Source organism: Natator depressus, chromosome 1 (genome assembly GCF_965152275.1).
Source record: "Natator depressus isolate rNatDep1 chromosome 1, rNatDep2.hap1, whole genome shotgun sequence".
Taxonomy (NCBI): Eukaryota; Metazoa; Chordata; order Testudines; family Cheloniidae; genus Natator; species Natator depressus.
Window position 1 is genome coordinate 295,578,185 of NC_134234.1, and position 15,741 is coordinate 295,593,925.

The 15,741-nt window shown below is 44.8% G+C and overlaps 1 protein-coding gene across 1 annotated transcript in view; it reads right to left on the reverse strand.

Moving 5' to 3' along the window:
• PNPLA8 (patatin like domain 8, phospholipase A2) overlaps window positions 1-11,840 on the reverse strand; it is a 63,583-nt gene extending 51,743 nt beyond the window's left edge. Inside the window, exons 1-4 of the mRNA XM_074951898.1 lie at window positions 11,612-11,840; window positions 8,058-9,265; window positions 7,507-7,656; window positions 3,743-3,894 (exon numbers count right to left, since the gene is read on the reverse strand). Coding sequence (XP_074807999.1) covers window positions 3,743-3,894; window positions 7,507-7,656; window positions 8,058-9,176 — 1,421 coding nt within the window. The 5' untranslated portion in view covers window positions 9,177-9,265; window positions 11,612-11,840. The remainder of the gene's footprint in view (window positions 1-3,742; window positions 3,895-7,506; window positions 7,657-8,057; window positions 9,266-11,611) is intronic.
• Between the last annotated feature and the right edge of the window lie 3,901 nt (window positions 11,841-15,741).

Below are 15,741 nucleotides of genomic sequence, written 5' to 3' on the forward strand. Positions count from 1 at the left end.
TATGACTTCTCCATCTCTAACTTCCATTATCTTGAAACTAAAGTACAGGAATTATTATATCAGTTGATGAAACACAAATGGGTACCATAAAACTGATTTTATATTTTGATTACATAAGAAAATGCATTTTACTTTTACTTTAAAAGTTGAAGAATTTTGCAGATTTGCCTTAAAATACCAAATAAAATTAAGTTTGCAAATTTTCTATTCCCCTGCTTTAGAAACCATACCATACAAAATAAAATTACAATATGAAGACCTACAAGTCTGAGTATCTAATTCCTTAAAAATTAAAGGATTTACAAATAATTTTATACTGAAGTAAATAGAAATTTAGTCCCCGGTTTTCAGAAACTTAGTTTCTACTGCACAGATCTAACTCATGGGAAAAAAGTCAAGGCTGCATAGTGAAAATGTAAAGCCCTCGGAAAATTAAAACGGAGTACAAAAACTAGAATATTTTATTTGGGTAGGATTAATGTCTCATAAAATGGGAAACAATCTGTTGTCATTCACCTTTATAGCTCATTGGTTCAAAACCAGACAAGATGATAGTGATTAAGAGAAACTAATCCTTGAAGGAAGCTTTATAATTTTTATGCTACTGGTTGTAAAAATAAATTCAGGTCCTAGTGGGCAGGAAGCCAGATTTCCCCCAAAAAGGCAACTGGCACTTCTCTTGGAACTCTGACCACTGTGTCTAAAGAATAAATAGGAAGAAACAAGTTTTCAGCCTGAAGATTATCCCTCTAGAGCAGAATTAAAGTAATGCGGCAAGATGTCATGAACAAATACACATGCCCACTGCAAGTATATCTACTCTATGGATACATAAAAGACTTCCATTTCCAATATAGTTAATTGGACTTCTTTGTAAATAATAAAACTATGCAAATATTCAAATATTTGTATAATTGTAAAGCAGAAAAGTGAGTGCCTTTTGTTCAAACTACACTGGTATTTTTAATGAAGACTGAGCCTATCGCTACCTCTTTATGATCTTGAGATCCTGCGCTGCAGGCTTTGTGGGTCCTCTGCCAAAGCACCATAGTAATCTACAATTGTCTGAATTAAGACTTGACCCCCGCAAGTCTTATTCATGCTAAAATGAATCTAAATTTCTTGTGGAATGAACCCTGTCATCAAACATGTTTGTCCAGTTTAGAGCACACTATCAGTGCTAAATAAATTAAATATAGGATTGAAAAGAGCCACTGCATTATATAAATCTATTTTCACCATGTCAACTCTCTCAAGACTTTTCCTTTTGCGTTGAAGTTTTCACGCTCTAAGTGCAATGGCGATTTTCTTTAGGAAAACATTAACAAAAGTCAGCTGAGTAGCTCTGGAGTTATGCTAAAGGGGGGGGACAAGGCATATCCTCTAAAAAAGAAAAATGATTTATATACTCAAGTAACCAAAACAGGACCTTAAAACTTGCCATGGACTTAGTCCTAAATAACTGCCTTTGATGTAAATGAAGAAATTTTACTCCTGAGGGCATTCTCTGCCAAAAAATTAAAAATTCTGCATCAAAAAAAAGAAAAATTCTGCACACAATATTTTAAAATTCTGAAAAATTCTGCAAATTTTATTTGACAAATAAATGTGGAAGCTCCAGCATGGCATTGGGGAACACAGGCCACTGGCTGTACAGAGGTGGGAGATCATTGTGCAGCTCCTGCTCCCGCAGGGACATGGACTCAACGGTGAAGCTGCATCCAACCCTGACACAGCGCAAGGGCCAGGCCTGCTGCAGAAACACCCAGGGGACCTGCTCCTCCATGCCAAGTGCACCAGGTGTTAGCAGGCAGGCTCAGCAAGGCAGGATCCAAGTGTGAAGGGGCTTAGTGTGGGTGGATCCAGGTGTGGGTTGAGATGGTTCTGTGTGGGGCAATCTGGGTGCGGGCGGTTCAATGGTGGATCCAGGTACAGGGGGATCTGGATGCATGGGGCTCGTTGGGGGTTACTGTGTGCAATGGAAATGGGACTCTGAAGGGGGGTGGCGGGAGAAGATGGCTGGGGCTCAGCAGAGCGGGGATCTGGGTATGGGGGGATAGAGTCCAGATGCTGGGGTAGTGGACTGGGGATCCATGTGCAGCTGTTTGGGGCTCAGCAGGGTGGGTATTTGGGTGTGGGTGGCTCATCGGGGTGGTCCAGGTGCAGGGGGAGTGGGGCTCGTCAGCGGGGTTCTGGGTGCAGGGGAGGGGTGTGAGGGTCGGTGGGAGGGTCTGAGTATGAGGGGGTCTGGATACACAGGATTGGGTGGATGGGGGAGTAGCTCCCAGTACAGTGATCCCTCCCCCTGCACCTGAGCAGCAATGGGTGCAGGAAGTGCAGGGGAAGGGGGTTAGGAAGAGTTTTCAGAGCTTCCTACAGCCAGGGGAGAAATCTGTGGATGGACCTGACACAGCCCCAGATGCTGTGCAGAGGAAGAGGAAGTCCTGCCCTCCCCAGCCCAGCTGGGACTAGCAGCTGAGCGCAGGGTAGGAGCCACTGGCCGGGTCTTACCCAGTCCCACCCCTGGCCCACAGTGATTTACTTCTCTGCTGGCTGCCCTGGACACCAGAAACATACTGCTTGGGAGGGTCACATAACCACTCTTGTGGTTTCCCTTTGCTTCCCGTCACAAAGTCATTTTTCTGCAGGGAAGCAAAGAAATCTGCAGGGAACAAAAATTCTGTGCATGCGCAGTGGCGCAGAATTCCCCACAGGAGTAAGAAATACTGTGCACCTATATCTATAAGCTACTGAAACTGAACTACAACTGCCCAATATTTCACTTTCCATTGGGGATTATCTGAAACCCAATTTTTTTTTTGAACATGTTTGAAAACACTTGTTCTTTTTGAAAAATTTGGGACCCAAACCTGCAAACACTTGTGCACATGCTTAACTTCATACATGTTAGTAGTTTCACTGAGTTCAATGAGGCCTCACATATGGAAAGTTAAGCATGTGCGTAAGTGTTTTCAGGATTGGAACTCTAATAATCAAGTAAGTTAGGAAGAGGAAAAGAAAAAAAAAATATCAGTGACTGGTGGTGGAAGAGGATGTATGAATCAGTAGGCCTTTAAATAGTGCTTTCTTCACCACACCATTCATTCTTCTATAGGGGACAATACTAGATGAGCTGCTAAAACAGAATACCTGAAAAGCTGCTACTTGCTATACCCATTGTGAGAGAGTAGTGTACTTTTGTGTTATCCTTGCTCCAGGAACTACATGTGAATTTGTTTGTCTTACTGCGAGTTTAGTACCACAAACAAATACTTGTGGTACTAAACTTGTGGTATTTTTCATTTTTATACCAATTTTGAAGTTTTGTAAGCTGATTCTTCCAACCAATTAGCAACTACACACTCTAAACAGCATAATGCATGATGGAACCCTTTAAGATTAAAAAAACTAAACTGACTTTTTTACGATGTCTAATCTCAGGTATCAGAACTATTAAGATCAATCATAAATTAAGAACAGAAAGACTTTTTACAAAAAGAATCTTACATTTGTTTCCTTTACTTGCCTCCATAAACAAACTAGGGGCCCATTCCCACAAACACTTATGTACATAGTTTACTTCACACAGGTGAGTTATCTTAGGGGATCAACTGGACCATGCACATACGTAAAGTTAAGCACACACACAAATGTTTGTAGAATCAGGTTCTAGAGGTTAGAGTTTGACTGCAATTTTACCTACATTTGCAGTTTACAAAGAGATAAAGAGTTTCTGTCATACCTTGTTCCTCCTCCATCAATAGTGAGAATTCGAATTCCCCAGGCTTTCACAGGGTCTGTATATCCAATTATAGCCAAAGCCTCCCTAACAGCAGCATGAAGAGTTTCATCAATTCCTTGTCTCAGCTGTAGTAAGCATGGAATTATTTTTTCCTACAGTTGAAATGAAAAAAGTTGTATTTAGACTAAGTGTTAACACCAAAAAACTTCCACCATTAATTTACTACTTTAAAATCTAAATTTAAATGCAAAAGTTTAATTTAAAATAATAGCTTTTCTTTTTCCCCAGTAGATTTACTATCTCAGGATTGGGAAGGGTAGGAAAAAGTCCAATACCATGTGTCTTGTGTATTCACAGGAAACTTCATATCACAGTGCAACAATAAAGGGTGAAATAGTTAAAAAATTCTAATATCTACTACAACTGTAGTTACAGAGGTTTTAGAGTTAGGGTGTCAATTTTGGCATACTAGCCAAATACCAGCTCAGGTTATTACATAAGTTCCTTTTTGGATCTGGGCCAAAGCATGACAATCCTCAGCATTGCAACTCCTGAATTCTAGTCACCTAGCCACACACTGGAATTGGCAAACCCTGCACCAGACAGCTAGGCTCCTTATACAATGCATGGAAAGAGAGAGAAGTGCCTGAAAATGGGATGCACAAAAACCAGCATGCTCAGCGGGCACATGCGTAAATTAGCCCATATCAGACACTGAGGAGAGGGGAACATCCTACGCCCTGCCCCCCTCAGGGACTTAGGAGCCTCTCTCTGGGCTGGAGGGAGGTACCTATCCCTGGGCAGTGGGTGGACACCTTTGGAGGGGCTAGCCTCCTGGCTCTGCCCCACCCTGCCCTACACAACCCCCAAGGCAGAACCCTGAGGCACCCCCTGCCCTGCCTCCCACAGCCAGAAAAGCCCAGGGCCTATCAGAACCCCTTCCCCCTGCCACTGGAGGAGCCCCAGAATGGCCTGAGCTGCACCAGCAGGCCTACCTGAGCACCAGCCTGGCTGTCCTGGCAACCCAACTATGCCGGCCCCAGCCCAACCACGCTGCCCCGGCAACCCATGCAAACCTGGGCAGGCCAGAGCTGCACTGGCTGACCGACTCGAGCCCCAGCCACGTCAGCCAACCGACCTAAGCCCCGGGCCAGCTCCAGCTGTGCCAACTTGAGCAGCCCAGCCCTGGCTTAGCCAGCCCCAGTAGCCCCAGCTCCAGCAGCCCCAAACTCAGAGCTGACCCAAGCTACACCAGCCGGAAAATGGGAAAGGCAGTGCACCTTCCACAGCTACCCAACAGAAGAACGCTGAGCTTTTTTTATACACCATGCAGGTTCCGGGATGGCTGAGGAGGCTGTATCTGCTACTAAGCTTCCCAGGTTCATCAGTAATCCCTCTGGAGTCCAGGGAGATTACTGATGAACCCGGTAAGCTGAATAGCAGATACAGCCTCCTCAGCTGCCCCCGGAACCTGCATGGTACATAATAATAAGCAAAAAGCCACTAACAGTGTCCTGTGACAGTGGCTTCGCCTTCCCTGGCCTATTATACCCACTGCCTACGTACCTATTGCACAGCTAGGAACCCTCTCCTGGAATTAGGTATCTTAGGTGCATAAGCCATTTCTTGAAAGAACAGCAGCGGCCCCTGGCTAACTCCACACAAAACAGCCAAGGGTCAGGGTGGAAAGTGAAAGAGGAGGAGTCCCCCCCCTTATAACCTTTAGCCCAGTGGTCAGGGTACTCATTGCAGGATGTGGAAGACCCTGGCCTGGATCAAAAAAGGGACTGGAACAGGGGTTTCCCATCTATCAGGGATATTCTGATGTGGGTCTCCCGTTGAAGCTGTTCCACCTTGGATAAACAATTAAATATGCATTAGGCTAGAGAGACAGAACAACTGCAGTTCAGTGGCTAAGGTACTCATCTAAGAAGCAGGAATCCCCTGTTTAAGTCGTGTTCTCTTCAAGCAGAGGGAGGACGTGAACTGGGGTTTCCAACATCCTGGGTGAGTACTGTATACATTGTACTAAGGGTTATAAGTATGACTCTACCAAATTCATGGCCATGAATAACGCACAACAGACTGTGAAATCTGATCTCCCGCATGATACTTAGCTATTGTACGGGATGGGCAGGGCTGGGGGTACCCCAGCTGGGGACTCCCATCATGTGCTGGGCTCCAGCTGCTAGACCCAACTCAGTTGGGGAGGGATAGGACTTCCTCTTTACCTGCAGAGGCAGCTACTGGGGCCGGTCAGACCCACCTCTGGGCTCTGGTGAGCTGGGCTCTGAAGGCAGCGCAGCCACAGAGATATTATAGGGGAGGGGCAGGACTGGGGACGACCCATTTGGGGTCTCCTAATGTGCAACGCGCTCCAGCTGCTAGTCCCAGCCAGGCTAGAGAGGGATGGGACTTCCACTTTTCCTAGTGCAGCCAGGGGAGGTTCCTGGATGTGGATCTGACCCAGCCCCGGGAGCGGCCTGTGCAGGGGAAGAGGAAGTCCTGTCCCTCCACAGCCCTGCCGGGAATAGCAGCTGAAGCCTGGAGCACAGTATGAGACCCTGGCTGGGGTACACCCATCCCTGTCCCTCCCCAGCTCTGGGCTCAGAAGTTCAAGGGGCCTTCTGCTGGCTGTGGGGAGGAGGCGGGATGGACCATGGTGTCCCCCTGACCATGGGCGGTCACCCACCCATAAGGCAGGCCCTGCTCCCCAAAAAAGTGGCAACCCTGCCTTATCCTGTGACCCCCCCACACACCACCATAACCCTCTTTTGGGTCGGGACTTCCATGATTACAAACACCATGAAATTTCAGATGTAAACATCTGAAACTGGCTATTTAAAAAAATCTTATGACCATGAAATTGACCAAAATGGATGATGAATTTGGTAGGGTCCTAGTTATAAGGGTAGCCTCCTTCTCCCCCATACCATTTTGTGTGGAGTTAAGGGTGCTATAAGCACACCTTCTGGATCAGGCCCCTGCAGACAAGGGGCGGGGAACACCTGTCTCCACCTGGTTTGATAATTGTGCTGTGGCTTAGGTGTGAGATTAGGCATCTGGAAGCCTGCCTGACGCAGTGGTACACATGACCAGAGACAGAAACTTAGATACTTACTGAGTTTAGATGCCTACAGGGTTAGGAGAAGGGTAAGTGGGAGTTTTGTGCATCACAGTGATGCACAAATCTGGGCCATTCTTCCTTTTGTTTTGAACAGGTATCCATAGTTCATTATAAACTACAATGCCAAAAGCTAAGGTGTTTATTAAGACAAAATAAGGCACTCTCAGACAGGAAAAGCCTTCAAATCATTTCAGTAGTATGACAGAACAGAAACTTTTCTTTGTACTCAACAGTCTATTAGGTTTATTACTACTATTCATTATTTGTATTACACAAGCACACAAAGGACCCCAATTAGGACAGGGGTTCTGTTATGGCACTGTACACAGTATTGCTTTGAGAACTAAAGAATTCCTTAACAGTTAACGTATAGGAGAATTAAAAGTCCAAGGTTTTCTCCAAAGCAGATACTGACTGCCAATCATGATGGCTTACATATGTATCTCTTGGAGGGAATACATTAGCAATAAAAAAAAAAAAAGATACTCACATAGTACAAGTATAAGATACAACAGTTTAAGAAGAAAAAAAATGATCGATTATACATTTATCTATTTTATGATAAAACATCTGTCATTACAAAAAATACTTGTTATCTATCTGTAGTTGACAGGTTGAGAGTGAAAGTGATTTGTACCTTAATAGCAACTCCTCTGGTTTCTGGAAATTCCAGGAGATGGTAAGTCAATTCTTCAATCCTGTTAATAGAGACTCTTCGGTTAGAAGATCTTCGTAAGGCCTGAACTAAAGCCCGTGTTCTGTTATCAATACTCACTCTTGCAATTATCTAAAGATAAACAGATATGTATATTAAGAATATGAAACTGCTCCAAGAAGATTATACAAATCTTGACATGACTTTTTTCAAATTTTTGTTTTCTTAGATTACTCCAAGAAGAGATGAATGGCTTACAGTAGAATACCACTAGAGGCTTCAAGGAAGGTGGCTTTTCGTTTGAGTTTTTTTACTGAACTGATCTCTGGTTCTTCATTTACGTAAATTAGAAGAGCCTACTATAAATCTGGCTCACAGTGACAGTCCTTCAAATATCTTGGTTCAATGTTTCACCTATGCAGGTGAGATTTCAATATAGCTTTGAAATTATAACATTATAAGGCTATAACATGCCTCTGACAACTATAGCAGCTAAAAAACCCAGTATTTGTAAACACTAAGCAAATACTTGCCTTTTCTCTCTGAAGAGACAAACGCTTTTCTTTCCCTTCTGCAGTTTTGATCTCTTTGCTGCCACCCTCTTCATCTTTCAAAGACTCTTCGCGTTCTTGTAGTTTATCTTCTGAAGCGGCCTTTGTCTCAAATCTCAACTTGGGGACCAGACTGCCTACATAACTGTCTACAAAAGCTTGTACACTGTTACTAGGGTATGAAAGGAAGCTTGCAATGCTCTTTTTAGTGGAAGTTGGAAGAGCAGTATTTGTCTTGTCAGCACCTTGAATCTCAGCTGCAGAAATTAGAGCAGATGCTGAACTCATCCTATTTTCATTACTCATTATGTCACTTTCTGGTGAATCAAGTTTATTTCTGAGTTCGTTCTTAGAGTCTTGTAGAAAAGCATTTCCTTTTTTCTCTTGATCCATAACAGTATTATTCCCAAAGTACCAGTTGATATGATTTGCTAAAAAGTTGTAAGTCTCTCCAAAATTTGTCATGAAGTAGCTTACATGAAAAAGGTTGTTTTTAATATCTACAGAATCTTTTAAAGTATCTTGATTAGTGCCACTTCTACTTATCAATGTAGACTCTGAGTTTTCATCTGTGTGAACAAAGTTCTTTACAGCTAGGCTATTGTAATCTCCCTGAGCTCCAGCACATGTAGTTTGTTTATCATTTTCTAGGTTTACCTGGAGATTGTTTTCCTGAACATTATTTTCAAATGCTTTCCCCAATGTGCCGGAGTTGGGCTTGAATCGAGCTATTCGTGCAAGCAGTTCACTGTGAGTGCCAGAAACAGCCTTTGAAACAGATTCGAAAGTGTTCTTAATTCGTGACATACGATTATTCACTTTTGTTAGTCCCTTGGGAGAAGAAGTGCTATGTTTAGAAACTCTATAATACAAAAAGTCATGGCTATAAATGTGTTTAGTACACTTCAGTGTTTTGCTTCTGGTCCATTTACATTGAGTTTTGCTTGTATGAAAAACTCTAAGTGGAATACCATGATTAATCCTCCAATAAAGTTTAGGTCTACACAAGTAGTACAGCTGCTTGTTTCTCTGCTTCCCCCAAAGGCTTCTTGTGTTAATCAGGAGATAAAAATATGCATTTAAAGGCAAATTAACTGACATTACTTATAAATATTTATGTATTTCATATGTTGCTTCTTTACTTCACTCCAGAAAGCTTATCTCAAAAAAGTCACACTTCATGATGTTACCTGAAATGGAAAAACATTAGTAAATTAAAATAAAGATTAGGAGTAGTTTACAAATGAATACACTTTAGTTCTCTTTCTACTTAAATAGGGAACAAACATATGGAAATGAGGTAAGTTCTTAGGGGTACTGTATTGCTCAGAGTATTTGGTAATGACATGCAGCACCTTCCCACTTTAGGTTATTAGTTTAAATGCACCCCAAGGCAATAAGCAGCAACTCAAAATATTTGGTTGCCTATCATAGAATATCAGGGTTGGAAGGGACTTCAGGAGGTCATCTAGTCCAACCCCCTGCTCAAAACAGGACCAATCCCTAACTAAATCATCCCAGCTAGGGCTTTGTCAAGCCTGACCTTAAAAACTTCAAAGGAAGGAGATTACACCACTTCCCTTGGTACCGCATTCCAGTGCTTCACCACCCTCCTAGTGAAAATGTTTTTCCTAATATCCAACCTAAACCTCCCCCACTGCAACTTGAGACCATTACTCCTTGTTCTGTCATCTGCTACCACTGAGAACAGTCTAGATCCATCCTCTTTGGAACCACCTTTCAGGTAGTTGAAAGCAGCTATCAAATCCCCCCTCATTCTTCTCTTCCGCAGACTAAACAATCCCAGTTCCCTCAGCCTCTCCTCGTAAGTCATGTGTTCCAGTCCCCTAATCATTTTTGTTGCCCTCCGCCGGACGCTTTCCAATTTTTTGCAGTGTGGGGCCCAAAACTGGACCGAGTACTCCAGATGACGCCTCACCAATGCCGAATAGAGGGGAATGATCATGTCCCTCGATCTGCTGGCAATGCCCCTACTTATACAGCCCAAAATGCCATTGGCCTTCTTGGCAACAAGGGCACACTGTTGACTCATATCCAGCTTCTCGGCCTCTGTAACCCCTAGGTCCTTTTCCGCAGAACTGCTGCCTAGCCATTCGGTCCCTAGCCTGTAGCGGTGCATGGGATTCTTCCGTCCTAAGTGCAGGACTCTGCACTTCTCCTTGTTGTTAGGAAATCACAAGGTAGCCCCCATACAGTTTCTAATAGACAGGTGAGCAGAGACCAAGGGTAACATGGAACGGTCATCCCTAAAAATGATTTTTCCAGTCAAGATGTTGCATGTGTTCTGTGAATAAATAGTTGACTTTACACTTTAGGACTGCAAATTCAGCAGATTCCACCAATAAAAATAATATATTGAATACCTTTCACTCTGAATCTTATAAATCTCATACAACCTCTCATACACAGAGATTTAACACACCACTGAAGCACCACCACTTCTGGAGTGAAATGCAACAGTTTGAAAAAAATACTATACAATAGCTGCTATATCAGCTGAAACTGTAGGAAGAACTCAGGCAGGCAGATCATTACTCCAACTAGAATTTGGCCCAAACATCAGAGTTTAACACCTCTGTTCTTGTGAGTAGTGCCATAAGTAGTCAGAACATAGTTTGCAAAAGCTGAGGAAGCCATATTCTGAGGTGCATGGCTGCAGGCAGGTAAGTGATGTACATGCACAGCATACAGATACATAGACTATGTATACACAGAATACAGAGATACGGTACACATGTACACACATTCATACACAGTATAAATACAGGGATAGGTACACATAGGTGCTACTTAGCTATCACATACCCAATACATGCTACAAACACAGTGACAAGAACACAAGACACTCACTGATGGTATAAGCACCACAACATACAGATAGGGCACGCACACTGTATAAACACAGAGATATATGTACATGATATACAGAGGACATGATACATGGCATATGCACATACAGGACACAAATATGCAGTCTAAACACAGTGACATCACACACACACAAGATAAACATGGTCTAAACACGGTAATACACACAAACGCAGGACAAAGTGATAGGCACGCAGGGACATGAGACATGCACGTAGACACAGTGCCATACGTGGTATAAACATGTAGCGTGACACGTGGGGCGGAGGGAGTACACACGGGGAAGAGGGCACACCTAGAGATATACACCCCGTGTGACATGCAGGGCGGGACGGAGGGCACAGCCAGGGATACACACACACACAGTGACACACGGGGCGGGCCGGGGGGGGGGCAGGGCACACCCAGGGATACACGCGCAGTGTGATACGCGGGGCGGGGGAGGGGGGCAGGGCACACCCTGGGGATACACCCACCCTGAGACAAGCCTGTCAGTCTCGCTTGTTCGCCCTCCCGTCCACAGACGTGCCTGGCACAGTCTCTCGCCCGCCCCGAGACGCGGACCGCCCAGCCGCAGGGACACATGCCCGGGGAGCCGGTCCGGCAAGAGTCCCGGCCGGCGCTGAGCGGAGCCCGCTGACACTTACCCCGGGGGACCCGGCCCCAGGCTGGCGCAGGGTGGCACCTGTTGGGCGACGTTCCCGCCTCGCTCCGTTCCCCTCTCGCAAGACCCTGAGGAGGCCCCGCGACCTGCTGCTGCCGCCGCCCCTCCCAGACAGGGCCAGCGCCGGGGCCGTCCCTCCTGGCTCGCGGGCCGCGGCGGGGAAGGAGGGAGGCGGCGGGGCCCGGAGACCGGCTCCAAACAACAACACAGCCACGGGCAGGAACCGGATGCACTGCCAACGCGCATACGCCGGAACCCGCGGACGCTTCGCTCGCTGAGGGGCGGTGCGTGTCGTCCTTTCCGCCCAGCCCCGCGTGAGTGGCCCCGCCCCCGGCCCTAGGGCCAGGGCGGCTGAGTGCGGGAGGCTGCTGATGGGCGCCAGCCCGGCGCCAAGCTCAGCGCCCGCTCCTTCCCCACGCTGAGTGCGTCGCCCCGCGCAGGGCCGCTGTAACGGCAGAAACCGCAGCTGCCCAGTGCTCCTACCAGCGGATCAAACCCCGGGGGCTCTGTGCAGGCTGGGCCCACCTGGCAGCCCCCGGTGGCTCTGTTACATAAGACTGGCCATGCTGGGTCAGCCCGATGGTACAGCTAGTCCAGTATCCTGGCTCCTAGCAGTGGCTGGTGTTTTAGAGGGAATGACCAGGGCAATTTGTCCTGTGCCCTATCCCCTGCCCCCTGTCCTAGCTTCTGGCACTCACAGCATGGGGTTGTATCCCTGACCATCTTGGCTAATACCCACTGATGGACCTTATCTCATTCTTTTTTCAAAACCCAGTTGCACTTTTGGTCTTCACAATATCCCGTGGCAACAAGTTCCATGGTTGACGGTGCGTTGTGTGAAAAAGTACTTCCTTTGGCTTGTGTTAAACCTGTGCCTATTTATTCTGTTGGGTACCCATTCGGTGTTGTTATGTGAAGGAGTAAATAACACTTCCTTATTCACTTTCTCCACACCGTTCATGATTTTATAGACCTCTATCATATCCCCTCTTAGTCGTCCCTTTTCCAAGCTGAAAAGTTCCAGTCTTAATAATCCCTCTCATATGGAACTTCTCCCTGGCTGCAGCACCCCCAGCCCTGCCCCTTCCCATGGAGGAGATCAGATTTCATGGTCTGTGACATGTTTTTCCCAGCCGTGAATTTTTGTAGCCCTTCTCTGTACCTTTTCCAATTTTAAGGTATCTTTTTAGTGATAGGTTTCAGAGTAGCAGCTATGTTACTCTGTATCCGCAAAAAGAACAGGAGTATTTGTGGCACCTTAGAGACGAACAAAGCTTTCGTCGGTTACAGTTTGTATGGCAACTTCCAACTTATCTGTATGTGTGTGTGTGTGTATATATATATATATCTTCTTACTATATGTTCCATTCTATGCATCCGATGAAGTGGGCTGTAGCCCACAAAAGCTTATGCTCTAAGAATTTGTTCGTCTCTAAGGTGCCACAAGTACTCCTGTTCTTTTTAGTGATAGGGTGACTAAAACTGCACACAGTATTCAAGGTGTGGATGTACTATGGATTTACCTAGTGGCATTGTGATATTTTGTCTTATCTTTCCTAATAGGTCCTAACATTCTGTTAGCTTTTTTGACTGCTGCTGCATGTTGAGCAGATGTTTTCAGAGAAATATCCACAACGATTCAAAGATCTTTCTTGAGTGGTAACAGCTAATTTAGATACCATCATTTTGTATGTATAATTGAGATTATGTTTTCCAGTGTTCATTACTTTGCATTTATCAACATTGAATTTCATCTGCTATTTTGTTGCCACTCATCTAGTTTAGTAAGATTCCTCTGTAACTCTTTGCAGTCAGTTTTGGGCTTAACTATCTTGAGTAATTTTGTATCATCTGCAACTTATACTACCTCGCTGCTTAGCCCTTTTACCAGATCATTTATGAATATATTGAACGGCACTGGTCCCAGTACTGATCCCCGGGGGACATCACTATTTACTTCTCTCCATTCTGAAAACTGAACACTTATCCGTACCCTTTGTTTCCTGTCTTTTAACCACTTAGTGATCCATGAGAGGACCTTCCCTCTACTCCCATGACTTCTTATTATGCTTAAGAGCTTTTGGTGATGGAGCTTGTCAAAGGCTTCCTGAAAGTCCAAATACACTATATCCACTGGATTAGCCTTGTCCATGTGTTTGTTGACTCCCTCAAAGAATTCTAATAGATTAGCGAGGCATGGTTTCCCTTTACAAAAGTTGTGTTGACTCTTCCTCAACAAACTGTGTTCATCTGCGTGTCTGATAATTCTGGTCTTTTCTATAGTTTCATCCAATTTGCCTCTGAGGTGCCTCATCTGTGAAAAGTCTTTATAGATTAGAACCAAGGTTGTAGTTCAGGCTGGAGACCATTGGGGAGTCTATGGATCTATTGAAGCATTTGGTATGGGCAGGTGTGAGCCATGTGTGTCAGGTTTTTTTTACCTAGGTCCACTTTGCATGCAGTGCCAGATTCAGCTTCCACATGATGATCATGCTCAGTCGTAGATAAATTGACCTGCGCAGGCCTGACCTACACATGATGAAAATGTGGATGATTTTTTTCATGGATCAGATGGCACTGTCTCCTTCAACTGTAAACTCAAAGGGGACTTAAATGTTAGGCATTCATAGCACTGACTTAGGTGGCCAGGCTCCTACAATAGGGAAAAGCTAAGCACCTCTGAACGGGATCTACAAAAGCAAGCATGTTGAGCAGAGAGTCACCTAACCTAGTCAATATCAAATGCTGAAGGGTAGCATGGAGGGAAGGCATGATGAGGGCTAAACTGCTGCCTTTCAAAGGGACTTAAGTACCTAAATGCAGACCGGGGGAGGTGCAGATCTCAATGTAAGATTCATAGCTGCAAACCTTCTTCTGGAGATAGGCACTTAAACTCTTTCTCGACAAATACCAAGGAGGTGATGTTGGTTGGTGGTAGTGTTCCTCTTTTTCTCAGTAGTCCAGAGTTTTGTTGTAGAAATCTGGATCTTTTTTAGCATTTAAAACTAAAGAGAAAGGAAAATCAAAGTCCTTCTCAATAATTCTCAAACAAAAGAGATTCTCAAACAAAAAAAAGGGATATATTTGCTGAATAAATTTGTAATGATTATTTCACCCAGGGCTTGTCTACACTGGCCTACTAAATTGGCAACGCTGCTATTGATGCAGTGGCATCAATTTAGTGGATCTGGTGAAGATGCAATAAATCGATGGGAGAGCGCTCTCCTGTCGACTTCAGTACTCCACCTTCCTGAGAGGCGGAAGCTAAGTTGGCAGGACAGCATATTCCACAGACAGCGTGCAGTATAGATGCTGCATTAGGTCGATGTAAGCTGTGTCACTCAGGAGGGTGATTTTTTCACACCCCTGAGTGACATAACTTACATTGACTTAAGTGGCAGTGTAGCCCCAGCTTGGTTGTTCAGTTCTAGAAAACTCATGAGATCACCAAGGCAGCATGGCTATATGTCTTCAAACGGAAAATGTCAACCAGTTTATGCTCCCTAATAACTTTAAAGAATAGACACCGCCCATGCAGCATCCCTTTAGGATGCATGTTATGTATAGGGATGTAAATATTGTTTAAAAAAAGTAACCATTTAAATATTCAAATTGTATCGGTTAAACATTTAACCGTTAAGGAGTTCACAACATAGCCAGGGAACTAGGGATGTGGGTGGTGATGCAGCACCCCCACATTTTATGCAGGGCTCCAGACCAGCCCTGCGCCCGGGATCCCAATTGCCAGCCCTACTGGATCCATTATATGTTATAATAGAAATATTGTCAATTAAGATATATTACTTACTAGCTGAAGAAAGCCTCTTTGCATCGACCTAGTTGTGCATATGTCTACTTAAATTTGTCTCCCACCAATATAAGCTCCCCATTATGCTGCCATAATAATACCCCCTCTCTGAGTGGCATTGAGCCATGGTTGATGTACTGTGGTCATGCAAGTGTAGACACTGAGTTCTCTATGCCGATCCTAACAGTGCTCCAACAGCTGTCCCACAATGCCCAACACTGACCGCTCTGGTCATAATTTTGAACTCCACTGCCCAGAAATCATGCAGACTGGAAGGCCCCAGGTCCCTTTAAAGCCCTGCAAAT